A 21,616-nucleotide genomic window follows, 5' to 3' on the forward strand; every position below is an offset into this window, starting at 1 on the left:
ATATATGTACAGAGCAGGCTGCTGACGGCATGGTGTCCAAGGAAAGAAGTCACTCCAGGTTGTCAGTAATGCTTTTAGCAATGGTAGTGTAGTCTCTAATGCGGCTGAGCGCATATTTATTGTTAATTGTGTTCTTGAACCATGCTGGCATATTGATTGCAGTTGGTTTTTACAAATGTGAATTCCCTGTGTGCGAGCAGTCAAACAGATAGTGATCTGACTCGTGCCGCCTGTGATCGAAGTCGACGTAAACAAGCCTAATGCAAAGAGTAGCTCAGTGCCGCAGAATATTAATCAAGAGATTCAAATTTAAAATTTAGCACCGCGACCTTCAAGCCAGCAGAACATGCTCTGTTACTTTGGTCGCTATACTGGCTTTTAGCGGGAGATATTTTTCCTCGCTCTTACCTTAGAGATTCCCGTTTCGGGCCTGACCTTTGTGGAATCCTCAATTAAATATATCTTCTAGATGAGGTGAATTTGTCGGGGAAGAAGTTTGGAGCACTCTGTCTCTTGAAAGCAGACCGGAGGCTTGGGAGCTGGTCGAGGGAGTTCCTTAGAACAAATCCTGAGATGGGGGGGGGTTATTTGAAAACTATATACAACGACTACTCAAAATGCGCAGAAACTTGCATTCCATACGATGGAAGCGAGAGAGAGAGAGTCTTTCAGAGTCGTAAATTTGAAGAAACACAATTTTCAACAGAACATTGCCAGCGCACAGAAGTATTGTGTTGTCACTGGTTATCGTGGTCACACGGGTTTGAGTGAAGTAAATGACCAGCATGAGGTCTAATGAGTACATCCTCTTCCAGAATCTCATAGGCAAGGATTATCAGCGAAGTTTGCTGGGTTGTTCCTTATAGTTCTGTTGAAGAAATTTTCGTTTATCCTGGTGATGAGTTCTTTAATGGATTCCATCTTCAGATCTGAATGCAGGCTTCTATTTCGAATGAAAGAGGAAGCGTTTGTGATGATCCTTAGACCCTTGTTTTCGGAGAACCTGACGTTTTCTAATGTCCCTTTCGCTGGCGTTTGCCCAGGCGGGGGAAGCATACGTAGCAAAAGGTATTATGATTGACATGTAGAGCTGATTTTATCCTGTAACACCATGCTTTAATTACTCCCTACTTTCTACCTCATTTGAATATTGCGCGAGCTAGAAATTTATATTCGGCAGGGAAATAGAAACTAGACTGATATAAAAGGATATTAACATAAAGCAATGAGTTAAAAATTTAAATAATATTTACAACATCAAACGGAAACGTATGAATGTATTGTTACGTCGCACTTATCCACAATTAGTGCTGTATCGTGCTAATTGTGGATAAGCGTTCATGGCCGACGAGTACCCAAAGATTTCAAGTGGCATAGCTTGGAAGCGTACTGTTTGATAGTTTTACTAATAACATGTCATATGCGTTGGAAAAACTGGTATTACCTTTTTGAGGCTATGTTATCTAATTTCACATCCATAACGAAATTCTTTTACTATCTTTAAAAATGTGTTATACATAATTTTCGCAACTGATAATGTTGATTGTCTCAATAGAAATCTGGTCTGTCCAAGTGGGTGACGCACCAGCTTCTGTCGCTGAACATCTCTTCCCCTCTGGCAGTTGTTTCCCTTTTATCCATCATGACAGCCATACTCACCGAATTCACCAGCAATGTGGCCACCGCTAACGTCCTGCTTCCCGTCGTCGCAGAACTGGTAAGTACGCTTAATTCAAACTCATCATACGATCTGCTCAACCTCAATTTCCGGATATGATGCACGGCAACGTATCGTTTATCATAACATTTGGAGAAACGACGTAATCGTATTCGCTAAGATTTAAAAACAGGCAAAAAAGCAGTCTCAGTTCAGCGTAGATTTTAAATAAAAGCTAGATTGAGCATCATCAGGTACAACCCCTCTTCAAAAGCAATAAGATTTTTCTGATCTCTCTTTTGGAAATCCGTCCAGCAGTGGCCAAGCGACACTGCTGAACACTGACAGACGCTGAACACATACAGACGCTGAACTGACAGACGCTGAACACTGACAGTTCGACGTGGTTTGAATCCCGGCGAACGACGTAGCTATATAGTTAGTTTTGGTAGTTTTCCTTTTGTGTAACGTTCCCCTCCCCGGGGGTTGACGTAGAGAATTCTGCGAAGCTACTGGCTAGGATCTGTACCTAGGCAGTCTCGGACATGGGGGTATAAAGTTTATGAACTTGGTGGTTCTGAAGGCCCCGGGAAGGTCACTTATTGGCCGGCCTCGGGTTCTGGCATGTCCTGAGCGGTTGGATTCGTAGCCGGGGGTTTTCCGCATGGTTTGCTGGGTAACGGCCCTCTGCGACGGGCTCGTCCATGCGACTGGCAAGAGCAATTGACGACCAGCAGTGCTGCATGGTGTCATCCATGTGCTGCTCTGCTCCCCTAGAAGGGTAATAGTGGAGGTTGAACCTCCACGAAGTGGCCAAAGGGGGAGTGGACCTGTAGTGTGACTGAGTTCACGGAGCAGGGAATGCCCAAATCTTGTTTGTTTGTTTATGTGTAACGTCCCCCCGGGGGGGTCGACGCAGAGCGCTATGTGCAGTATTGGCTTTGATCTGTACGTAGGCATTCTCGGCCACGGGGGTATAAAATTTATGAACTTGGCGTTCCCATGGTCCATGGGGTGGAGCCTACCTTCACTTGTCATGGGTCGGGAGGCATAGGTCCCAGGTAACTAGGGTATCAGCAGCCGAATAGCACCATCGGGCGTCCAATCACTGCTGTCATCGGTACTCTGTGTAAAGCCTGAAGCCCGCTTAGTGCTGGCAGGTAGCCACAAAGAACAGACAGTCATCGCTCCAAGTTCTCAAAACCCACCCCCACCGTCCGCTGTATTCACTGGGACGTTGGTCTTGGGCGATTAGTTCATCGGTGGGTATTTAGAGGAAACCTAATAAATTTGTTGATGTCTCCGGAATGTGGGGCCCGGGGCTCAGCAGAAGTGACTTCGACCATGTTCGGGTGGCTTTAACTGGAGTTTCAGCCAGTCCCTGTAATGCAATTAAGTTTGCGAGGCAGATATGAATTTATGGGACAAACTTGAAGGATCAGTTTGAGCCTCGGGTTTCCATCACTGATGTGGATCTCTGAGATTGGAATACTGGCCCGCTGTTCCACTTTCTAGATTTTCGCTAAGCGAATAGCTACACATCTACTTAATGCTGTTAGAGCAAAGGGTTGAATCAGTAACTTATAAGCCAGATGTATATAGTATTTTGTCATTTTGGGGCATGCGCTACAAGAAACGTTTTCCAGAACCGATCACGCAGCTTTGCAAATGCTTACGAAGAAGTGAAATTTTAAGAAAAATTTACTTCTGCCAAATGCTCATTTCTAAATGTACAAACGTGCTGAAGTGGGTTGTAAATTTTTTTTTCCTTTCAGGATGTACTTGTGCGAATCCACACAAAAGTTTTGTAACATTTTTTGTTTCAGGCTGTAGCGATGCACATCCATCCTATGTATCTCATGATACCGGTGACCATCTCTTGCTCGTTCGCATTCATGCTTCCCGTGGCCACTCCTCCCAATGCCATCGTATACGAAGCTGGAGAAATGAGCACGTTGGACATGGTGAGTATTCTTTGAACTTTGCTTGCTAAACAAAATTCAGTATGTTCATTGAAGTTTACTTTTTTTGACAACATCTGGATTGCGATTTTTATTTTTGTGTATACTTTTTACGTATAGTTTTGGTAACCTTTCGCCGTTATTTCATTTACAATATTTATGAAAACATTCAGGTTAACACACAATAAAACATCGGCTATCTGAAACTTAGATACCCGCTGTTTTCCATTATGAGGGAGCAGCTATTAAGCACTCAATTTATTGTCTTTTAATTCCCAAAACTTTTAACTGGAATATCATGTCTAGTTCTCTGTGAAAATGTGTTTCAACCCACACCCTTGCCCACCAGCAGCCGAACGGTAAAAGCGGCTGAACACAAGTAGTTCGCTCCGGGGTTCGAGTCCTGGCGAACGGGCTGGCTGCATGAGCGTTTTCGTTATTTTTCCCATATGTAAAGAGGATACGAATCAGTTTCCTTTAAAAAGACCTCCACGGGGCATTCCTCTTTTTCCGTGTAGTGCCTAAGGGCGGAGCCGATAATAAGAAAAAAAACCCACACTTTTGGCGCGATTTTATAAATCGCGCAAAGGCTCGCCCCAGTTTCACCCACAGAAGTCGCATTACTTAAAGTAACGACAAGGGTGAGGGTCAAAGCACAATTCACCCTTAGTTCTCAAAACCTCTAGCCAGATTTCACGTGTAAATGATCTTAATGCCTCTGGAATAGTACTTCTGCAATTTGAGCAGCAGAAAAGTACACTCCTGGCTATATTTTGGTTTAAAGGTAACTGCAAGTAGTTGTGCTAAAGAACAGTGGAACCTTTTCATAAAACAAAAACGTAGACATTGAAGGAAAGAAATTAACTTGCAATCTAAAACCTTAAGACTGTACTCTAATATCTCGAAAAAAACTTTCATTCTAAACGTATTTGGTTGATCTTTACATTATGGTAACTTGGCGATTTTTTGGCGAAAATTTGGCGACCAACTCTCCTACAGCAACCCTCTATTTTTTTTTCCCGCCGCCATTTTGTCTTCACGAAGTAAAGACATGTTTCTTTTCTTTTTATCTACTGAACACTTCTTCCAACAATCTACTAGCCGAATTACACTTATGCTAGAAATTTTATCTAACAAAACTGCTTAATCATGAAAAATATTCACTGCAAAATTGGGAAATAGTGCACAATACCATACTCCTTACGCGTTTTTCAAAATAACACATACACATAAACCATGTACACGTCGACTTATTTTTACTTAAAAAACATCCCAGAATTGCACAAAAATGGCATTGCGCACACTGTTCACTATATCCATGTACACTGCTTTTTTCTCATAAATTAGAAAAATTTCACGAAAATGCATGACAATTTTTTGAATCTTTAAACCCGGTAAAAAGAACATATATGAAATTACCTGATAGTGAAAAAGTATATACCCTTTCCAAATATGAACATTTCCACGTATAAAATAAATAAAATATCCAAAAACTTTTACCTCTCAATTATCTATTATATTATAAACGTCACCAACGAATTCATACCGCAAACATTACAAATACTTAGTGTCAAATATTTAAAATATTTTCATGCACGTTTACTTCAACTTAAACGTATACCAAATTCCTACAAACATAAAATTCACAAAATAACTATCATTTAATTAAAATATCACTAAACCATGTACACGTCGACTTATTTTTACTTAAAAAAACATCCCAGAATTGCACAAAAATGGCATTGCGCACACCCTTCACTATATCCATGTACACTGCTTTTTTCTCATAAATTAGAAAAATTTCACGAAAATGCATAACAATTTTCTGAATCCTTAAACCCGGTAAAAAGAACATATATGAAATTACCTGATCGCGAAAAAGTATATACCCTTTCCAAATATGAACATTTCCCCGTATAAAATAAATAAAATATCCAAAAACTTTTACCTCTACATTATCTATTATATTACAAACGTCACTAACTAATTCATACCGCAAACATTACAGATGGTTACAAATACTTAGTGTCAAATATTTAAATTATTTGCATGCACGTTTATGCAAATTACTTTACTTCCACCTTACATTTAGAACAATGCATAAAAATAATATCCTCAAATAATTAAAAATACTAACTTACCTAATCTTCTTCAGAATCTTGATTACGTGTCCGATAAACTTTTCTTATTTCCGTTTCAGGATCTTTAAAATCATACTTATAGTTCACAGCAAGGTACCAGGTAAAATAAATAACTTAATAAAACATCTTTACTTCTATCTCGCACAACCTTAAAGAAACACTTATTACTACCCCTTTCAATCCCACTAAATACCCATTTCGAATTCACTTTAGTTAGGGCCATGGGATCCAAAAATTAACGAACACTGTTTCACACAACACATAATAAAGCCAAATACAAAATTTCCAGATTTTTTTCCCGATTTCCCCCATTTTCCGATTAAAGAACCGTAATTCGTCCATTAATACCACATGACATATCCCATGATCTCTCATTTCCCTCACACAAAATAATGCGTAATCGGAACTGAGTACTGCTCACATTATTACCAAAGTCCCAGGTAGTAACGTTTATCGTCGCCAAACTACCAGTTACCATATTCTAAAGATCAGCCAAGTTTTTTTATAATTATAAAAACAGAACTATAAAATTAGGATACAGTTGACTTCTAAATTAAGAACTGTAAAAGTTCTTCGCTTCTCCTCTTAAATAAAAATAATACCAACTGTTGCCAACTCATCAACCTAAATCTTTATTGCTAAATAAATTTGAAACTTAATCAAAATGAATTTTAAAAGTTCTGTTATTCTTCCGTTTCTTTATTAAACGGAAACTGATAAAAACAGTTAAACTTTAAAGTATTAAGCAGGCACAATAGTACTTGAATCTAAAATCTATATATTCAGTATCACAGTCCGTATTAATTACTTTAACGTTTCATTACGGTATTTTGATTTATTTTGGATGCAAACTATAACGGACGAAAGAAGAGTGAGAAATTTCGGAAGGTATTTATTTACATGCATATTCTGTTTATACATGCTTTCTAATATAAAATAATACTTAGTGCAATATGTTATTAATAAAACACATAAAGTAACATTTTAACGACAGCTTTTTTACGCTGAAGAGCAATACACCTTTGCAAAGGTGTATTTTAACACCTCGCATTCAAGTAAAAGTAAGTACTGAAGTAAAGTACAACTTCCGGTTGTCTGCTGAAAACTGTTGTGGGCTTCAAATAAAGTACTACTTCCGTTGGTTCAATTTTACTCAAAATCTAATCAACTGTAAATAGGAATGCAGAAAGCATAAATGAGGAAAACAGAAATTTCGGGGAGTTTTATATAAGAGTTATCGCGGCTGAAAAAATCGTCATACTCATACACATTGGCAGACATTGTAAAAACATCGGGACTCAAATTTGAGCCTATTTACTAAACACTCACTATCAAATTTTTGGACCGAAAAATATTACCTCTCTTATCTATGTCTATAGGTGATGTGACGTAAAGAAAAGAAAAGATCAACTTGGTTTAGTAAAATTTTGTACCAGCGCTGAACAAGCAATATTTTTTTTAATTAAGTATTCTTTCAGTAAAATAATTTCTTTATACCTGTTTTCTTTAAATAATATTTCAGTGAAACAACTTTATGTTTTGCTCTTCTTTTACATATTATTTCATTAAAACACCTTCATGTTAAGTTCTTTTAAATAATTATTTCCTTAAAACATCTTTCTTTTTCCATTACACAACTTCTGAGATATCTCAGATCTTTTTATTTACGTCGGTAAAAGAACGCAGAGAATGATTTAATGTCAGGCCGTTAATTAGTAAAAAACTAAAAGCTGCATTTTTAAAAGTATGCATTTTTCAAGTGAAGGTGGTATCAAATGCATTGCAATGGTTTTTTTAATTAAGATTTAGGAATATATAATGGTGTAAAAAAGCAAGATCTTATTATTTAAATAACTATATTTCTTTAAATTTAACTTCAGAAAATAGATTTTGCACTCAGAACAACATAGACAAAAAGGTTTAAAACGTCATTTTGAATATATTTCAGGACTATTCCTACCTGCCAAATTATTCCTACCTGTCAAAAGGCTATCTCTGAATTAAAGCATAATATTTTATTAATCAATTTTTTCTTCTGTGAGACCTATACAAAAAAGGTGGAAATAATTATAAACTGAAGGCCCATCGACCGCCACTCATCCATCGAAGAAATTTTTGTTGTTGACTATAGATGGAGCCACCATATGCGAAAGCGGTCTAACTGAAGCAGAAAGATCTGGTGGGGCTGAATTGCTAAATTTATTATATAGATAAATAGTAGTTTTTGAAAAGGCTTTCAAAAACTTCTGCGCTTTATTTTGAAGAAGTTTGTAATTTATAAATAGATGCTTAGGATTCATAATGAAGTATGTAAAACCTATTGCCACTTTCTTCGAACATCAAAATGGTTCACGTATAGCATTAAAAGGATATAGTATCTAGCAAAAAATATAAATTTTAAAAGTGCGAATAAGAATTTTTTTTAATAATATTCAAAAACTATAGTCCTTCAGAAAAATCTCAGTGATTGTATAAGAGATAAAATAACGTTTCTTAAACCCATATCTGACAAAAGAAAGAAATGGTCGAAAACTGTTCCTTTAAAATTTTGCGTATAGATGGCGTCACTACATCTTTCCACGAAATTTGCCATTGCGGTTGAGCCAATTTGCCATCGACCGCCACTCATCCATCAAAGTAATTTTTGTTGTTGACTATAGATGGAGCCACCATATGCGAAAGTGGTCTAACTGAAATGGTAAGATCTGGTGGGGGCTGAATTGTTAAGTTTATTATATAGTTAAACATATTTCATTTTTACTTGATTGAATTTCTTGATTAATTGTTTTTAATCGCAAATTCATTAGATTTCTTGTTTTGTCTTTTCAGTCTGTTGTGAAACTTTAATTTTTAAACATCGAAGTTCCAAATACATCAATCTATTTTGCCCATGCGATGAAGCATACTTTTCTTTCAGTCACGGATGTTAATATTAGCATTCTAATTGATCAAGGAGGAAATGTATCTTTCGCGATCGGATCAAAATCCGAAGTAATTTAATTTAAATACACAAATAATTTTTTCCTTCGTTCTTAAGCTATCACTGAAGTATGTCACGACTTAGTAACATTAAGTAACATGGCGACTTAGTAAGTAACATGACATATGCGTGTATGAATTAACTATTGTCACGACGTAAAAATACGGCAATTTCTACTACATGTTGTAACCAAGAGGCGAATAATCAGAAAGTACGGGTTTTTCTACATGTTGCAGTGTTATGTGTGATAAGAGTGGATAATAAGTACTGGGATATAGCTGATTCATTAACACTGCTAAAAGGGGGAGAGCGTAACTCACGTAAATGTCAACCTATTAATTGGAATTTTATAGTTAAACGTTTTTTCGGTATCGTCTTATTATCCGCACCCTCACAAAAAGTTGCCAATTAGTTGACGGTTTTGTACAACTGGCGGGAAAAAAAAATTACTTGATTGTCTTTATTGTTGATAGGTGCTGTTCTTCATAAGCAATAATAAAAAAAAAAAAAAAAAAAAAAAAAAGGAAGAAGAAAAGAAAAGAAAAACAATACGACTAAATAGTTTTTTTCTTCCCTCCCCCCACTTACAGACACATTTCGAAAGCATTTGCAATATCTCGTATATCTTTAGAATTTCCGGTAGACAGTACAATTTCCGACAGCGCTGGAGATAAAAATATTTTATTCCCTACAGTGTTGCCACTGTTCGCTTTGAAATCGTTGAGTTTTTTAATCAAAAATACGTTTAAAGTTTTAAAAAATATGAAACGGACCAAAAAAAAAATTCCAAATTCTGACTTCCGCATGCCAATGTTCGGGTGGCGGAATATGTTATTCAAAGTTTGATGACTTTAGGTTCCGTTGTTTTTTCACAATGCAAGAAACATACTTACGTTCATGTAGATTCTTCATTATTTAGTTTCTGTAAATATAATACCGGCCGATCATATTTGGGTAGCCACAATTTTAAAAGTGATTCGACGCAAAATACCGTTTTGACAAAAAGGAAAAGAAATGCTAGAAAGAAATATTTTATGAGAAGGGAGACAAAAACGAAAATCTGTATAACATATACGAGGCGTATTCGGAAACTGAGTACCGTTTTGAAAAAAAAAAAAAAAAAAAGTAAAACAATTTTTTCGAATCCAATTTTATTTTTACATGAAAATACATGTCTTAAACTATTTTTCAACATAGTTTCCGCCAATGATCAAACACTTGTCATAGCGGGTGACCAGGTTTTGTATACCATCGTCAAAGAAACTTCTCGCCAGTTTCGATAACCACGACTGCACAGCATTTTTCGTGTCATCGTCAGATCCAAAGCGCTTGCCACCAAGCTCGCGCTTCATGTGCAAGAACAAGTGATAGTCGGACGGCGCCAAGTCCGGGCTGTACGGCGGGTGATCGAACTGCTTCCAATGAAACTGTCGAATTAACGATTGAGTGACACCAGCAGTATGGGGCCGAGCATTGTCATGGAGCAACACAATTCCTTAACTGAGCATTCCTCTTCGTTTGTTTCGAATGGCACGCCTTAGTTTTGTTAAAGTCTCACAATATCGTGCCGCATTAATGGTTTCACCTCTGGGAAGAAATTCAGTAAGCAAAACGCCTTTCCTATCCCAGAAGACAGTGCACATGATTTTTTGTGATGACATTGTCACTTTGAACTTTTGTTTTTTCGGAGAATGAGTGTGTCTCCCCTCCATCGATTGTTGTTTCGATTCTGGTGTGAAATGACACACCCAAGTTTTATCCCCTGTCACAATTTGGTTTAAAAAGTTTCCTCCCTCATCACTGTACCGCGTGAGAAATGTCAGGGCACTACCAAGTCGCTTATTTTTGTGAACATCAGTGAGCATTTTTGGAACCCATCGGGAACACAGTTTGCGATAATTCAAGCGGTCAGACACAATTTCGAACAAAACAGTACGTGAAATTTGTGGAAATGCCTCTGAAAGAGTTGTCATTGTGAAGCCTCGGCGTGGACATTTGTTCGACCTGCATTAATCATTCTTACCCACTTTCTCACCATTCCATCACTTATCGCGTATTCACACCGTAAACGTCTGTCACTTGACGATCAATTTCGGCCGGTTTAACATTCCTCGCGTTAAAAAATTTAATCACGGCGCGAATCTCACAGTCAGCGGGAGAACTCATTGTCTTAAACATTTTGAATGTGCACAGCAAACTGAAAACACAACATAGAGCAACCAAAATGGCGACAATTGAAAGTCAGTGAACAAGAAAGACTAGTGCGCATGCGCTGGACGCCTACCACAGCGCTGCGATGGCACTAGAATGAAACGGTACTTAGTTTCCGAATACGCTACGTATTTACACTTTTATAGACGGTGAATACTATTTAGTGAAATGACGGTTCAATATAAAAGCGTATGAATCCACACATGGTGGCATATTCATGCAAGGATTAAATATTGTTACCGGTTAAAATACAGCAATTCTACCACATATTGTAACCGAGAGGCGGATAATCAAAAAGTACTGGTTTATCTATAAATTTAAGAGAAGAAAAATTGAAAAAAATGGTCGAGAGTACGATTTATTACAGTCTCCCTTCACTTAAGGCGAACACTCGGTTAACATGTTGGGTTCCGGCAGCGATCTTATAGGAATTTTTAGCTGTTAACGGGAATTTCGGTTAGCGCGAATTATGAACTGTTGTATAATCCGTTGCATCATTAGATTTTTTTCATTTAACGCATATTTTCAAATTTATATATAATTTTTCCGTGTTGTTTTCCTGCTAGGGCTGCGTTTAGAAATGATTATCGAGTTTAATTTAAAGCCTCAGAGAATACACTCCGCTCTTTAAAACACAGCCAGCGCTATGTTTACTGCTCGACAATCGCGATAACAATGAACTTTACAGTGGTGGCCAAAATTGTGGACACTTTTGGAAATTTTTATGTTTTTGAACTTTGTATGCTTATAGAAAACGTTACGTTTCACAAAATGCAAACTTGTATACATCATTTTAAAGAGAATTTATTATTGAATTCAATACAAAACACAAAATTCAATTATTTGCAATACAAAAAAAATTAAACGATAATAGTTATCGATATACATTAGATAGTGATGACTGCAGTGAGTTATCAGTACTTAGTAGGGTACCCTTTATTTTTGATTACGGCTTCACATCGACGTTTCATTGAGCTGACAAGAGTTTTAAGCTCTTCTTTCGTTATTACATGAAGCCAGGAAACAATTATAGCCTCAATTAGTTCCCTTTTATTTGATGGGCGCCTTATTCGGACAAGAGTTTTCAAACGGTGCCACAAATTTTCGATAGGATTGAGGTCAGGACTGTTTCCTGGCCATGACAACAATTTAATGCTCTTTGTACGAAACCACTCTTTCGATATTTTGGCCGTGTGGCAAGGAGCAGAATCCTGCTGAAAAATAAACGAAGCAATATTGGGAAAGAGATCTCTGAGGTAAGGTAGAAGTTTTGGTTCTAGAATAGTGTCAATGTATTTTCTGGCATTCAGTGTCCCATCGATGACATGAAGGCGACCGATACCATCTGCTGATATGCATGACCAAATCATAACACTAACTGGGTTCTTCACAGTTGCTCGAATGCAGTCAGGATGTAGCTCTTCTCCTATTCTACGTCTTACATATTTTCGCCCATCACTACCGAATAACGATATCTTAGTTTCATCACTCCATATAACTTGTGAACACTGATCATCTGTCCAATTAATGTGTTCCTTTGCCCACTGTAGTTTTTTTTTTCGTTGCTGAAAATTAAGACAAGGCTTTTATCGTGGAATTCTACCTCTCAGTCCAATACCTGTTAATCTTCTGATTGTTCTTGAACTGACAGACAAATGCAATTCTGTGCACAGAAGTAGGGTTTTTTTTTTTTTTTTTTTTTAAATATATGTATAAGTTAGCTAGTGCAGCTAATGTATTAAATCTTGAATAATTCTGAATTAAGACGTTGCGAACCCTGGTGATTGTTAGTGCATGTGCCGATGTAATAGTGTGTGATCCAGTGAAATAAATTGCGCTTGAGGTGCAAGAAATGTCTTCAGAAAAAAGTGAGGAAGACATTATCATTCCTTCTACCGGCCAGGAAGCGTAACACGTTTTAGACACTTTAGAACGTGTATGGTTACTATTATTTTGCATTAACCATCTATTTATATTTCAGCCTTTACTATCACTTCTTCTTCCACTCGAATATGGGCATCTGGTTTGTTTTATTATCTATTTCAATGTTTTGCAAACTTTTAAGGAATTTTTTATTAAGAAACTCATTGATTTCAAAGCGAGTAATGGCAACACTGTGCGAGGAAAGAAAAAAATTATCACCAGCGCGAGACTGTGTATCGTTGGAAATTCTAAAGATATGCTGTCTTTAAATATTTTGCGATATTGCTGTTGAAATTAATTTTATTGTTTAAGTGCAAAGAACATGATATTTAATAAACAAAGGTTTTACATTTACACACGGAACGTTAAAAAAAAAAAAAAAAAAGTCCCTTTCTGCATAAAATAAATCTGAAAGTTTTCTGACTTTTATTAGCCTAAAAGACGTAAGCCCAGAAGGGCTCTTAATTTCGTTTTGGCATTTTGCGTTGAAAATTTAAAATGGGATTTCACCTTTTTAAACTGTTGCTACCAAATATTACAGACCTGTATTATATTTAACGAAATTAAATAATGAAAAATCTGAATAAATGTAGGTATGTATCTCGTATTGTGATAAAATGACAGTTCCTAGAGCCCTCCAATTTTTAATAACGTACGGTTCCACCCGAATATGGGAATTTACCGAAATATGGGTTTTATTATCTATTTCATATTTTGTAAAAATTTCCTTGCTTTTTTAATTTTGCACATAAAATGCATGAACGCATACACTACTTGCTATTATTTGATTTGAATTCGTTCCAACATTATCTGCTACATACAGACTTTTGAATAAAATGACATAATCGATTGACCACACAAACTTAAGATTCTTAAAAGTAGATGAATACAGGACCAAAAATGCTTCTTAGCCATACTTAGATGTCGTCTCTCGAGGTGAACCAAAATTATATGACCAGTTTCGTACACATACTCTTATACATAAAGTCTACTTTATGAATTAAAGTAATTTTTCACTTATCTTTCGTTTTTTAGCAGTCAGTCATCCTTTTCTCCACAAATTCATTCTATTTTGGGTGTATTACGGTCTTTTAGCCAGGATTCATCAGAGTAGTTGAGAGCTTATACTGGTCTCCTCGACTCTTCCATTTCTCCTCGATTCTTCCATTTCTCCTCGACTCTTCCATTTCTCAATTCGGTCTCTGACTCTCGTCTGCTTCCATTGAGTTTCCTTTAATCGTAATATTTCCGTAATAATTTCGTTATCGCATTTTGCGTTGGATCATTCTAAATGTCGGTTCACGTACTAAATTGTTGCCATCAAATATTATCGACGTATGTTATGTTTAAAGAAATTAAATAACGAAGAATCTGCATCAATGTATGCATGCTTCTCGCATTGTGATAAAACTACCGTACCTAGAGCCATCCAATTTTGAATAACGCAATCCTCCACCGAATTTTAGGCATCGGGAAGCCCTAATTTGAAATTTGGAAATTGCTTTATGATCGATTTCCTATTTTGTAACACTTTAACGAAGTTTTGATTAACAAACTCAACGATTTCAAAGCGACACTGTACGGGGGGGGGATTATTTCCATCGCGCCAGTCTATGTATCGGAAATTCTAAAGATAGGCTCACTTTAAAAATACAGGGTGTTTATAAAGTCCCGGACCCATTTTGATGTTTAATAACTCATAAAATAATAAAGATAGATTAAAATTAATAACATAAATGGTTAGATAGACTCAAAAAAGTTTCATAACCCTTGTCAATGAACTTCCACGTGTGCCCCCTTCGTCGCACGGAGAATATCAAGTCGATATTCAATTTCACGCCAGGTACCGGCAAGCATGTCGGCATTCACAGAGGCTAATTGCGGTTGAAATTCTGGCTTTTACGCCATCCATGTTCGACACTCTCCTCCTATAAACGTTGTCCTTTACAAATCTCCAGAGGAAAAAGTCCAGCGGCGTTATATCAGGTGATCTGGGTGGCCAAGGAATTGGACTTCCTCGCCCGATCCATCTTTCTCTAAAATGGTCATTCAAAGAACTACGAACGATGGTACCCCAATGAGGTGGTGCACCATCTTGTTGCAAAAAGACATGTGGCTGAAGCTCTTCTAGCTGTGGAAATACGAAGTTTTCCAACATGTCTAAGTATACGACTGATGAGACCGTCTTTTCTGTCAAAAGGAAAGGCCCAATGACTCGGTCGTGCATTAGTCCACACCACACATTAACCTTTGGGGAATCCCTTTGTGCCTCACGGTATTCACGGGGGTTTTCAGATCCCCATATGCGCACATTATGGCGATTAACAATGCCAAAAAGATGTCAAAAGCAAAAGAGAGAAAAATGCAATTAATAAGCAGACTATATTTAGAATAGTACAGATATTTAGACTGGAAAATGAAATTATCCGAAATTAACCACACGCGCAGACGCTATTTACAAAAGTAAAGATATTCAAACTTGAAACGGAAAATATATAAGTTATTCCATCAATAAATGCCATAAATTTGTTTATATCTTCATTATTTTATGAGTTATTAAACATCAAAATGGGTCCGGGTCTTTATAAACACCCTGCATTTCGCGATATTGCTGTTTGAAGGCTCAGGTGAGGTGCACGTTTTGTCAAACTCCTGGGCTGAAAAGCCTCATCCTGCGTATAATGCCGTAAGCAGTGGCATGGCTTCCCTAACATAACATGATGAAGTTCTTAAATGAGAATAATCTCGTGACGAGCATTGATGAGCCTTGCGCATATACGTATCTTCGAGTCAGTTACTTCCGTCGTCTGGACATGTTTCAATCAATAATGCCATGGTAAATGTCGCAATTGCTGTTGAACTGAGTCTTATGGTTTAAGGGGACTCATACACCTTAAAACCCGCAAGATCTTCGAATATGTGACTGTTGCAAGATTGGGGATAACTTATTTATTTTAAATGCAATTACTTCCAACGTTTTACAGCTGACTACATAATATAGCTACTTTCTGAAATTGCAATCAGAAAGTTTGTGTTGCCACAAATATTTTTATAATTTAATCCGCTTTGTGACAAAAATTTTCGCCATGTTTCCACCTTGCGCGCACAGTTTAAAACAATCTGTTGCATAATTTAATTCCATATTTAATATATAACTTTTATAACATTTGGAAACTACTGTGAACCTAAAATTCTAAAAATTCATGCTAAATTTTTATTTTATTTCGAGTTGAGTTTATAAAATGGATTTTATTAAAAAAATCTATAATATTTTCGTCCATAAAATTTTTCAATATTAAAATATTCATCAGATTTTTGGTTCAGTTAGAAAATAGTGCCCATATAAAGAATTCCTTCAAATTTCAATTATGTACCATTAGCAATTTTTAAAATATCATGCGCGCAAGGTGGAAACATGGCGAAATATTTTGTCACAAAGAGGATTAAATTACAAAAATATTTGTGGCAACACAAACTTTCTGGTTACTAGTTTCCAAAGCAGCTATATTATGTAGTCAGCTGTAAAAGGTTGGAAGAAATTGCTTTTAAAATAAATAAAATATCCCAATTCTTGCAACAGTCGCATATTCGAAGTTCATAAAGGGTTTAAGGTGTACGAGCCCCCTTAAGTGCGAAGAACGTGATATTTAATAAATAAAGGTAACCCACAAAACATTTAGAAAACGCCCCTTTGGGTGTAGTATAAAATTAGAATCTTTCAGACTTTTTTTCTGATTTTTTTAATTTAAATTTTAATTAATTTATTTATTTATTTGTGTGTATGCGTATGTATGTACTGACTGTATCTGCGTATCGTAAATGGCTTAATGTGCAACAGACACTTTTCCAAATATAAAATTTGAGCCGCAGTTAACAGGGACTGTTGACTTTTCGGTCCCTTTGGATTCATGTTAACGAGGGTTTACTCTGCCTTTTATACGAAGTTTTCGACTGCTTGAATTAATTTTTACTGCCAAAAGAGGGAATCGTGCTTTCCATTTAGGCTATTGAAATTTAGACTATTTTGTCTAAATTCAATCTATTCCATTTAGACTATTTTGTCTATTGAAATAATCCCAGTGACATTAAAGAAGATAGCATTACCCAGTGACATTAAAGAGTATAGTTTTGAGTACGAAAAATGAAAAGAAATATTCAGATATTTTATAAAGTATTGTCTCATCTTATACATTTAATGTTCCTTTTATATTTTCAGCTTAGACCTGGAATTTTTATGAACCTGTTATGTGTGACAGTGGAAGTTTTGATGATCAGTACGTACGGTAAAGTCATCTTCCATTTCGAAGATCTTCCATCTTGGGCCAACCATACAGTAACTGGTGTCAGCTAGTTCAGAGAGAACAGCAAATTTTTGGCATTTTTTTCTCAAAGTGATCCAGTCGACTTGCTGTCTTTGAATTGTCACCAGTGAATTTTGACAGAATGGATTCACCGGACTTAATGAAAGACAGGAATGACTGTATTAAAGAAAGAACGTGACCATTGATGTCTTCCAACTGGAAATTTGACGGGTCGTTTTCATTATAGTATTTTTCACAATACTAAAAGATTTTGAGTGTTCAAGAATTAACGCGACGAAACAATTTCATGTCGGTTTACGTATAATATTTGTTTAGTTTCCAACTATTTCATAAGAGGAAAGACTGAATTCTGAGTATGATTATACTGCTAAAAGTTACATATATTTACAACGTCATTCTTGTATACCTTAATTTTTAGCTACGCATATGAATTCTAAAATAATACACAAGGCCACAGTTCGTGAAAAAAAAAACAGAAATCATTTACTGGTGCGTTGACTATTGCATTTAAAGCTATTACTTGATAAAACAGGAAAAAAGTCACTAATTATTTCTTTATGTACATTGTTTGTGCATCGTGATAATAAATCTCATGTTAGAGTTCTTTTATGGACTATTCAATTACCTACGGAAGAATGTCATAATGAAAGCGTAAAAACGAGTAAATATTCCATTCAAACATATAGAAAGCTGAAAGAACAATGTGATATATTACTTCCATACATTTTAAATTCATAACTTATTTAAAAGCTCAAAATTAATTCCCCTCGATTAATTACAAATATGTTTGTTTTAATGTATTACTCGAGTCATATATCGATAAATGCGATTTTTTTTTTGGGGTCTCGATAAAGGAGGCTGATATTTTTCTTAAAATTATGCAATTTTTGGCAAAATGATAATAGACTCATTCATAAAACTATCGATTTCTTAAATAATTTAGATTAATATTCTCACGCACAGTTATTATTTTCGTATATGGTATGTTTAAATATCCACCTCTAGGGACAGTTTGCATTAGGCATAGTAAAAATATTTCATGTACAGTAAACTTTCTTATATTATTATCCGATAAATATATCAATAAATTCAATAGCCCTTCTCTTACACAAGAAAAAATAATTTATCCTTATATATATATAAGTACTCTAAAATTTAGAAGTTCTAAATTTCCAAGTTCCACGGGTAGACTATATCTCAAAGTTTTTACAAAATTATTCCCATATTTTCCATCTTCTGTGTAAAATTAATTTATTCTTTCTAAGCGGTTAGGAAATATAATTAAAAACAAAAGTGTAGCATTATAAAATGGGAAAATGAAAATGAATGTATATTATAGACAGATTTTTTTTAACTGAAAAAATAAATTGTATTTATATATTTTTAAACGTTGTGTTTTAATAAACATATTTTGTAAAGCATTTGCATAAAAAGCAATTTAGCGAAATTAATTTTATGCTAAAATTTTAATTATTATTATTTCATAGCTTAAACAGTATAATATTTTTCACTTTTTAACATAGTATTTGTTTTATTAACTAGGATGATGATAATGTGTTATGCATAACAATAGAAATTTTTTACTGAAACTTTTGCCTTTTACATGTTATGCTTATTTATTATTGAAACTGTCAAATAAAATATGTGCATCCTGTTGTACAAACATATATGTGATGTTTGTATTTTTGTAATGAAATATCTGGACAATTCGAATATCGTAATAAATTACTCATACAAATTTTATATAGCAATTTAGCTATGATTTGAAAAGTTATTTTTTATAATGTTCCCATAACGTCTAAAATTTCAATATAACCGTCATAAACAGCATTCTAGAAATCGTTAAATTTTTATACATTACTTCAAATTATTCTTTTAAAGATTTTATTCTTTATAATTTTTGATTTATCACGAAACACATATTTACAAACGTTTTACCATACTTTTTAAAAGCATTTAAACAAAGGTTTTCTGTGGATGCTGACACGATATTTCTCAAAATGCTAAAAAAGATTATTATTCTGCAATTCAGATATTCCCTTGAATGTATTGCAACTTTTTGGTCTGCATAATTGCCCCCCTTTTTTTTTTCTTAAGTTATCCCAACCTCTGGATAGACAGCGCTGCACGGTTCTCCTAAGCGCGCAGGTTAATTTCTGAATCTGGCAACATAAAGAATGAAATGTTTATATTTATAACAGTTGGATGTATAATAATAAAAATAGAATGTGTATATAAATGCAATAAAAGAAATCAATGAGCGAATTTTTAAATAATTATTAATTTTAATATTTATAATAAAATAAAATGAAACTATGAATAAAAAAAATTTAGATGCTTGCAAAAGTTTATCGGAATTTATATATATTTGTTTAATTACGAATGAAAAACCAAATTATTGCTTTCCCCATTTTTCCGAGTATTAGCCATATTTTTACCAAGTTGTTCTTAACAATTCTTCTCTCTCTACTTCTTTCAGTCTTGTCTTTTACGTCTATTAATTATACAGTTTCTATACTTTTTTAAATCTTTTCTATCAAATATTGGCGGATACCATTTTCCATTCCCAGATTATTTCACAGATAATCCAGCTTGTTTATTTAATAGTCATTTTTATTAAAATTATTTTATTGAAATAACAAAAGTGGAATAGGTGTATTACGCACGGTTCTATATCTGCCTAAAACAAAAAATGAGGTTATGTTGTTACATTTGTAAAGCTCTATTAAAAAAAAAAAAAAAAAAAAAAAAAAAAAAAAAAGAAAAGAAAGAAACCTAAGAAACTTGCAGTAACATCTTGGTTATAAGCAATCTGATGGTACTTCTGCAAGCATTTAATTAAAAGGATATATCTTTAATTTTTCTTGCTTCTTTGTTCTTTTACCAGTTTATTTTCATTGATTATAAACAACATGCTAATCTTACAGATTTTCTCCCAATTTCAATTTTTATTGTTGCCGCTCGCTACATTCATCTTAATGCATGTCAGTTAAATCCTTCTTTCCTCTGACAATGCTGAAATTGTACTGATAGTGTTTGATATTTAATGACATAATTCAGTAACAGGAAAGTATATGAACTACCATAAGAAAAACGAAAAGTGAATGCTAATGCTCAGATATATTTTTTGCATTTTTATTTTCTAAAAATATTTACAATCATATTTGCATTACTGAAAAAAAAAAAAAAAAAAAAAAAAAAAAAAAAAAAATTTCTTTAATCTAAAGAATATTTTATATTTCTTTTGTATAGACAAAGCAGGACTATTTAAACACCTTATTTTAGATATTTTATAGATTATTTCTGTGTATATTAATAAAAGAAAAATGGATTATTATCAAAAGTAGTTAATAACCTGCAAAGAAATTCCAAGAACCAAATTAACTTTTTTCTGATTGAAGGAAATTTGGATTTTAAAAACAATATTACTTATCTTACAATTTGAAATAGTCTGCGTCCTTAAATAAATCCTCCGATTTATGCTTAAATACTTTAAGAGCAACCAGAATAAATGTTGAGATTTTGTTTTTAAAATTGGCAACAGTAGTGCAGTTTAAAAAAAATAAACATTTGACATCTGCTATAATTCTTTTAGTATCGTCTGTATTTCGATCCAGATAGGCAGTGTTTTTATAGCTACGTTTTGTTTTCGTGTTCATCATAGGAATTGTGAAAATAAAAGTGTTTTCTACAAAAAATTAGTCTTCAAGTACTGTTTGATGAATTCCTCCCGGGATTTCGATCCTTTGGAAAGAAAAGAAGTAAGAGAAACCATTTTTCTTAATTTTGAATTTTAAACTTAAATTTTCGAACTTTTTTTTATGAAAACTTTAGTTATATAATTTGAATACCAGAAAACATTTTATTTTTACCGCGTAATTTTAAACTCAGAATAAACGGCCATTACTTATGTATCAACCCAATAAATGGGGAAGAAAAGTAATGTTTTAATTTTAACATTACTTTTCTCCCCCATTTATCCAAGAATTATTTTAATTTTATTAATTGGAAAAATATTGTTGAGAAACTAATTTAAAATCTCAGTTTGTTCTTTGCTTTACCAGTTTCTTCTTGTGATGTAAACCCTTTTCTTTTTAACATCAAAGTTCTGTGACGATGAATTGTTATACTGTCTAATGTATTTTATTATCTATTTTTGTGGACGTTTCCATCACGCTTCGTTTGTAAATCTTGCTTCATAAATAAACATATTTATTTTTCCTAAGTTTTTTAATTTTATATTTAAAATCATTCGCAATTCTATATTCGAAAAAACACAGAAAATGATGAAGCCAGAGTGGTATTTGGTTGTCAGCAAAGCTTCTTCAAAAGCCAGGTTCGAATCTGTCAAAGTAATGGATTTTGTAATTTTAATCTGTATGTGGGATAGAGACACGTAAAAGACATCTGCCTGAAATATG

General features: G+C 34.5%; 1 protein-coding gene across 3 annotated transcripts in view; it reads left to right on the plus strand.

The window, feature by feature from the left end:
• Positions 1-19,969, plus strand: part of LOC118201279 (Na(+)/citrate cotransporter-like) — a 172,772-nt gene extending 152,803 nt beyond the window's left edge. For all 3 annotated transcript variants that reach the window (XM_035373347.2, XM_035373346.2, XM_035373345.2), the window contains exons 11-13: positions 1,556-1,717; positions 3,484-3,621; positions 17,090-19,969. In XM_035373347.2, the coding sequence (XP_035229238.1) occupies positions 1,556-1,717; positions 3,484-3,621; positions 17,090-17,224 (435 nt within the window). In that variant the 3' untranslated portion in view covers positions 17,225-19,969. The remainder of the gene's footprint in view (positions 1-1,555; positions 1,718-3,483; positions 3,622-17,089) is intronic.
• The last annotated feature ends 1,647 nt before the right edge of the window (positions 19,970-21,616 follow it).

The sequence above is a fragment of the Stegodyphus dumicola genome, chromosome 1, assembly GCF_044657685.1.
Source record: "Stegodyphus dumicola isolate Sdum_Otavi_A_Nest chromosome 1, ASM4465768v1".
NCBI classification, from domain to species: domain Eukaryota; kingdom Metazoa; phylum Arthropoda; class Arachnida; order Araneae; family Eresidae; genus Stegodyphus; species Stegodyphus dumicola.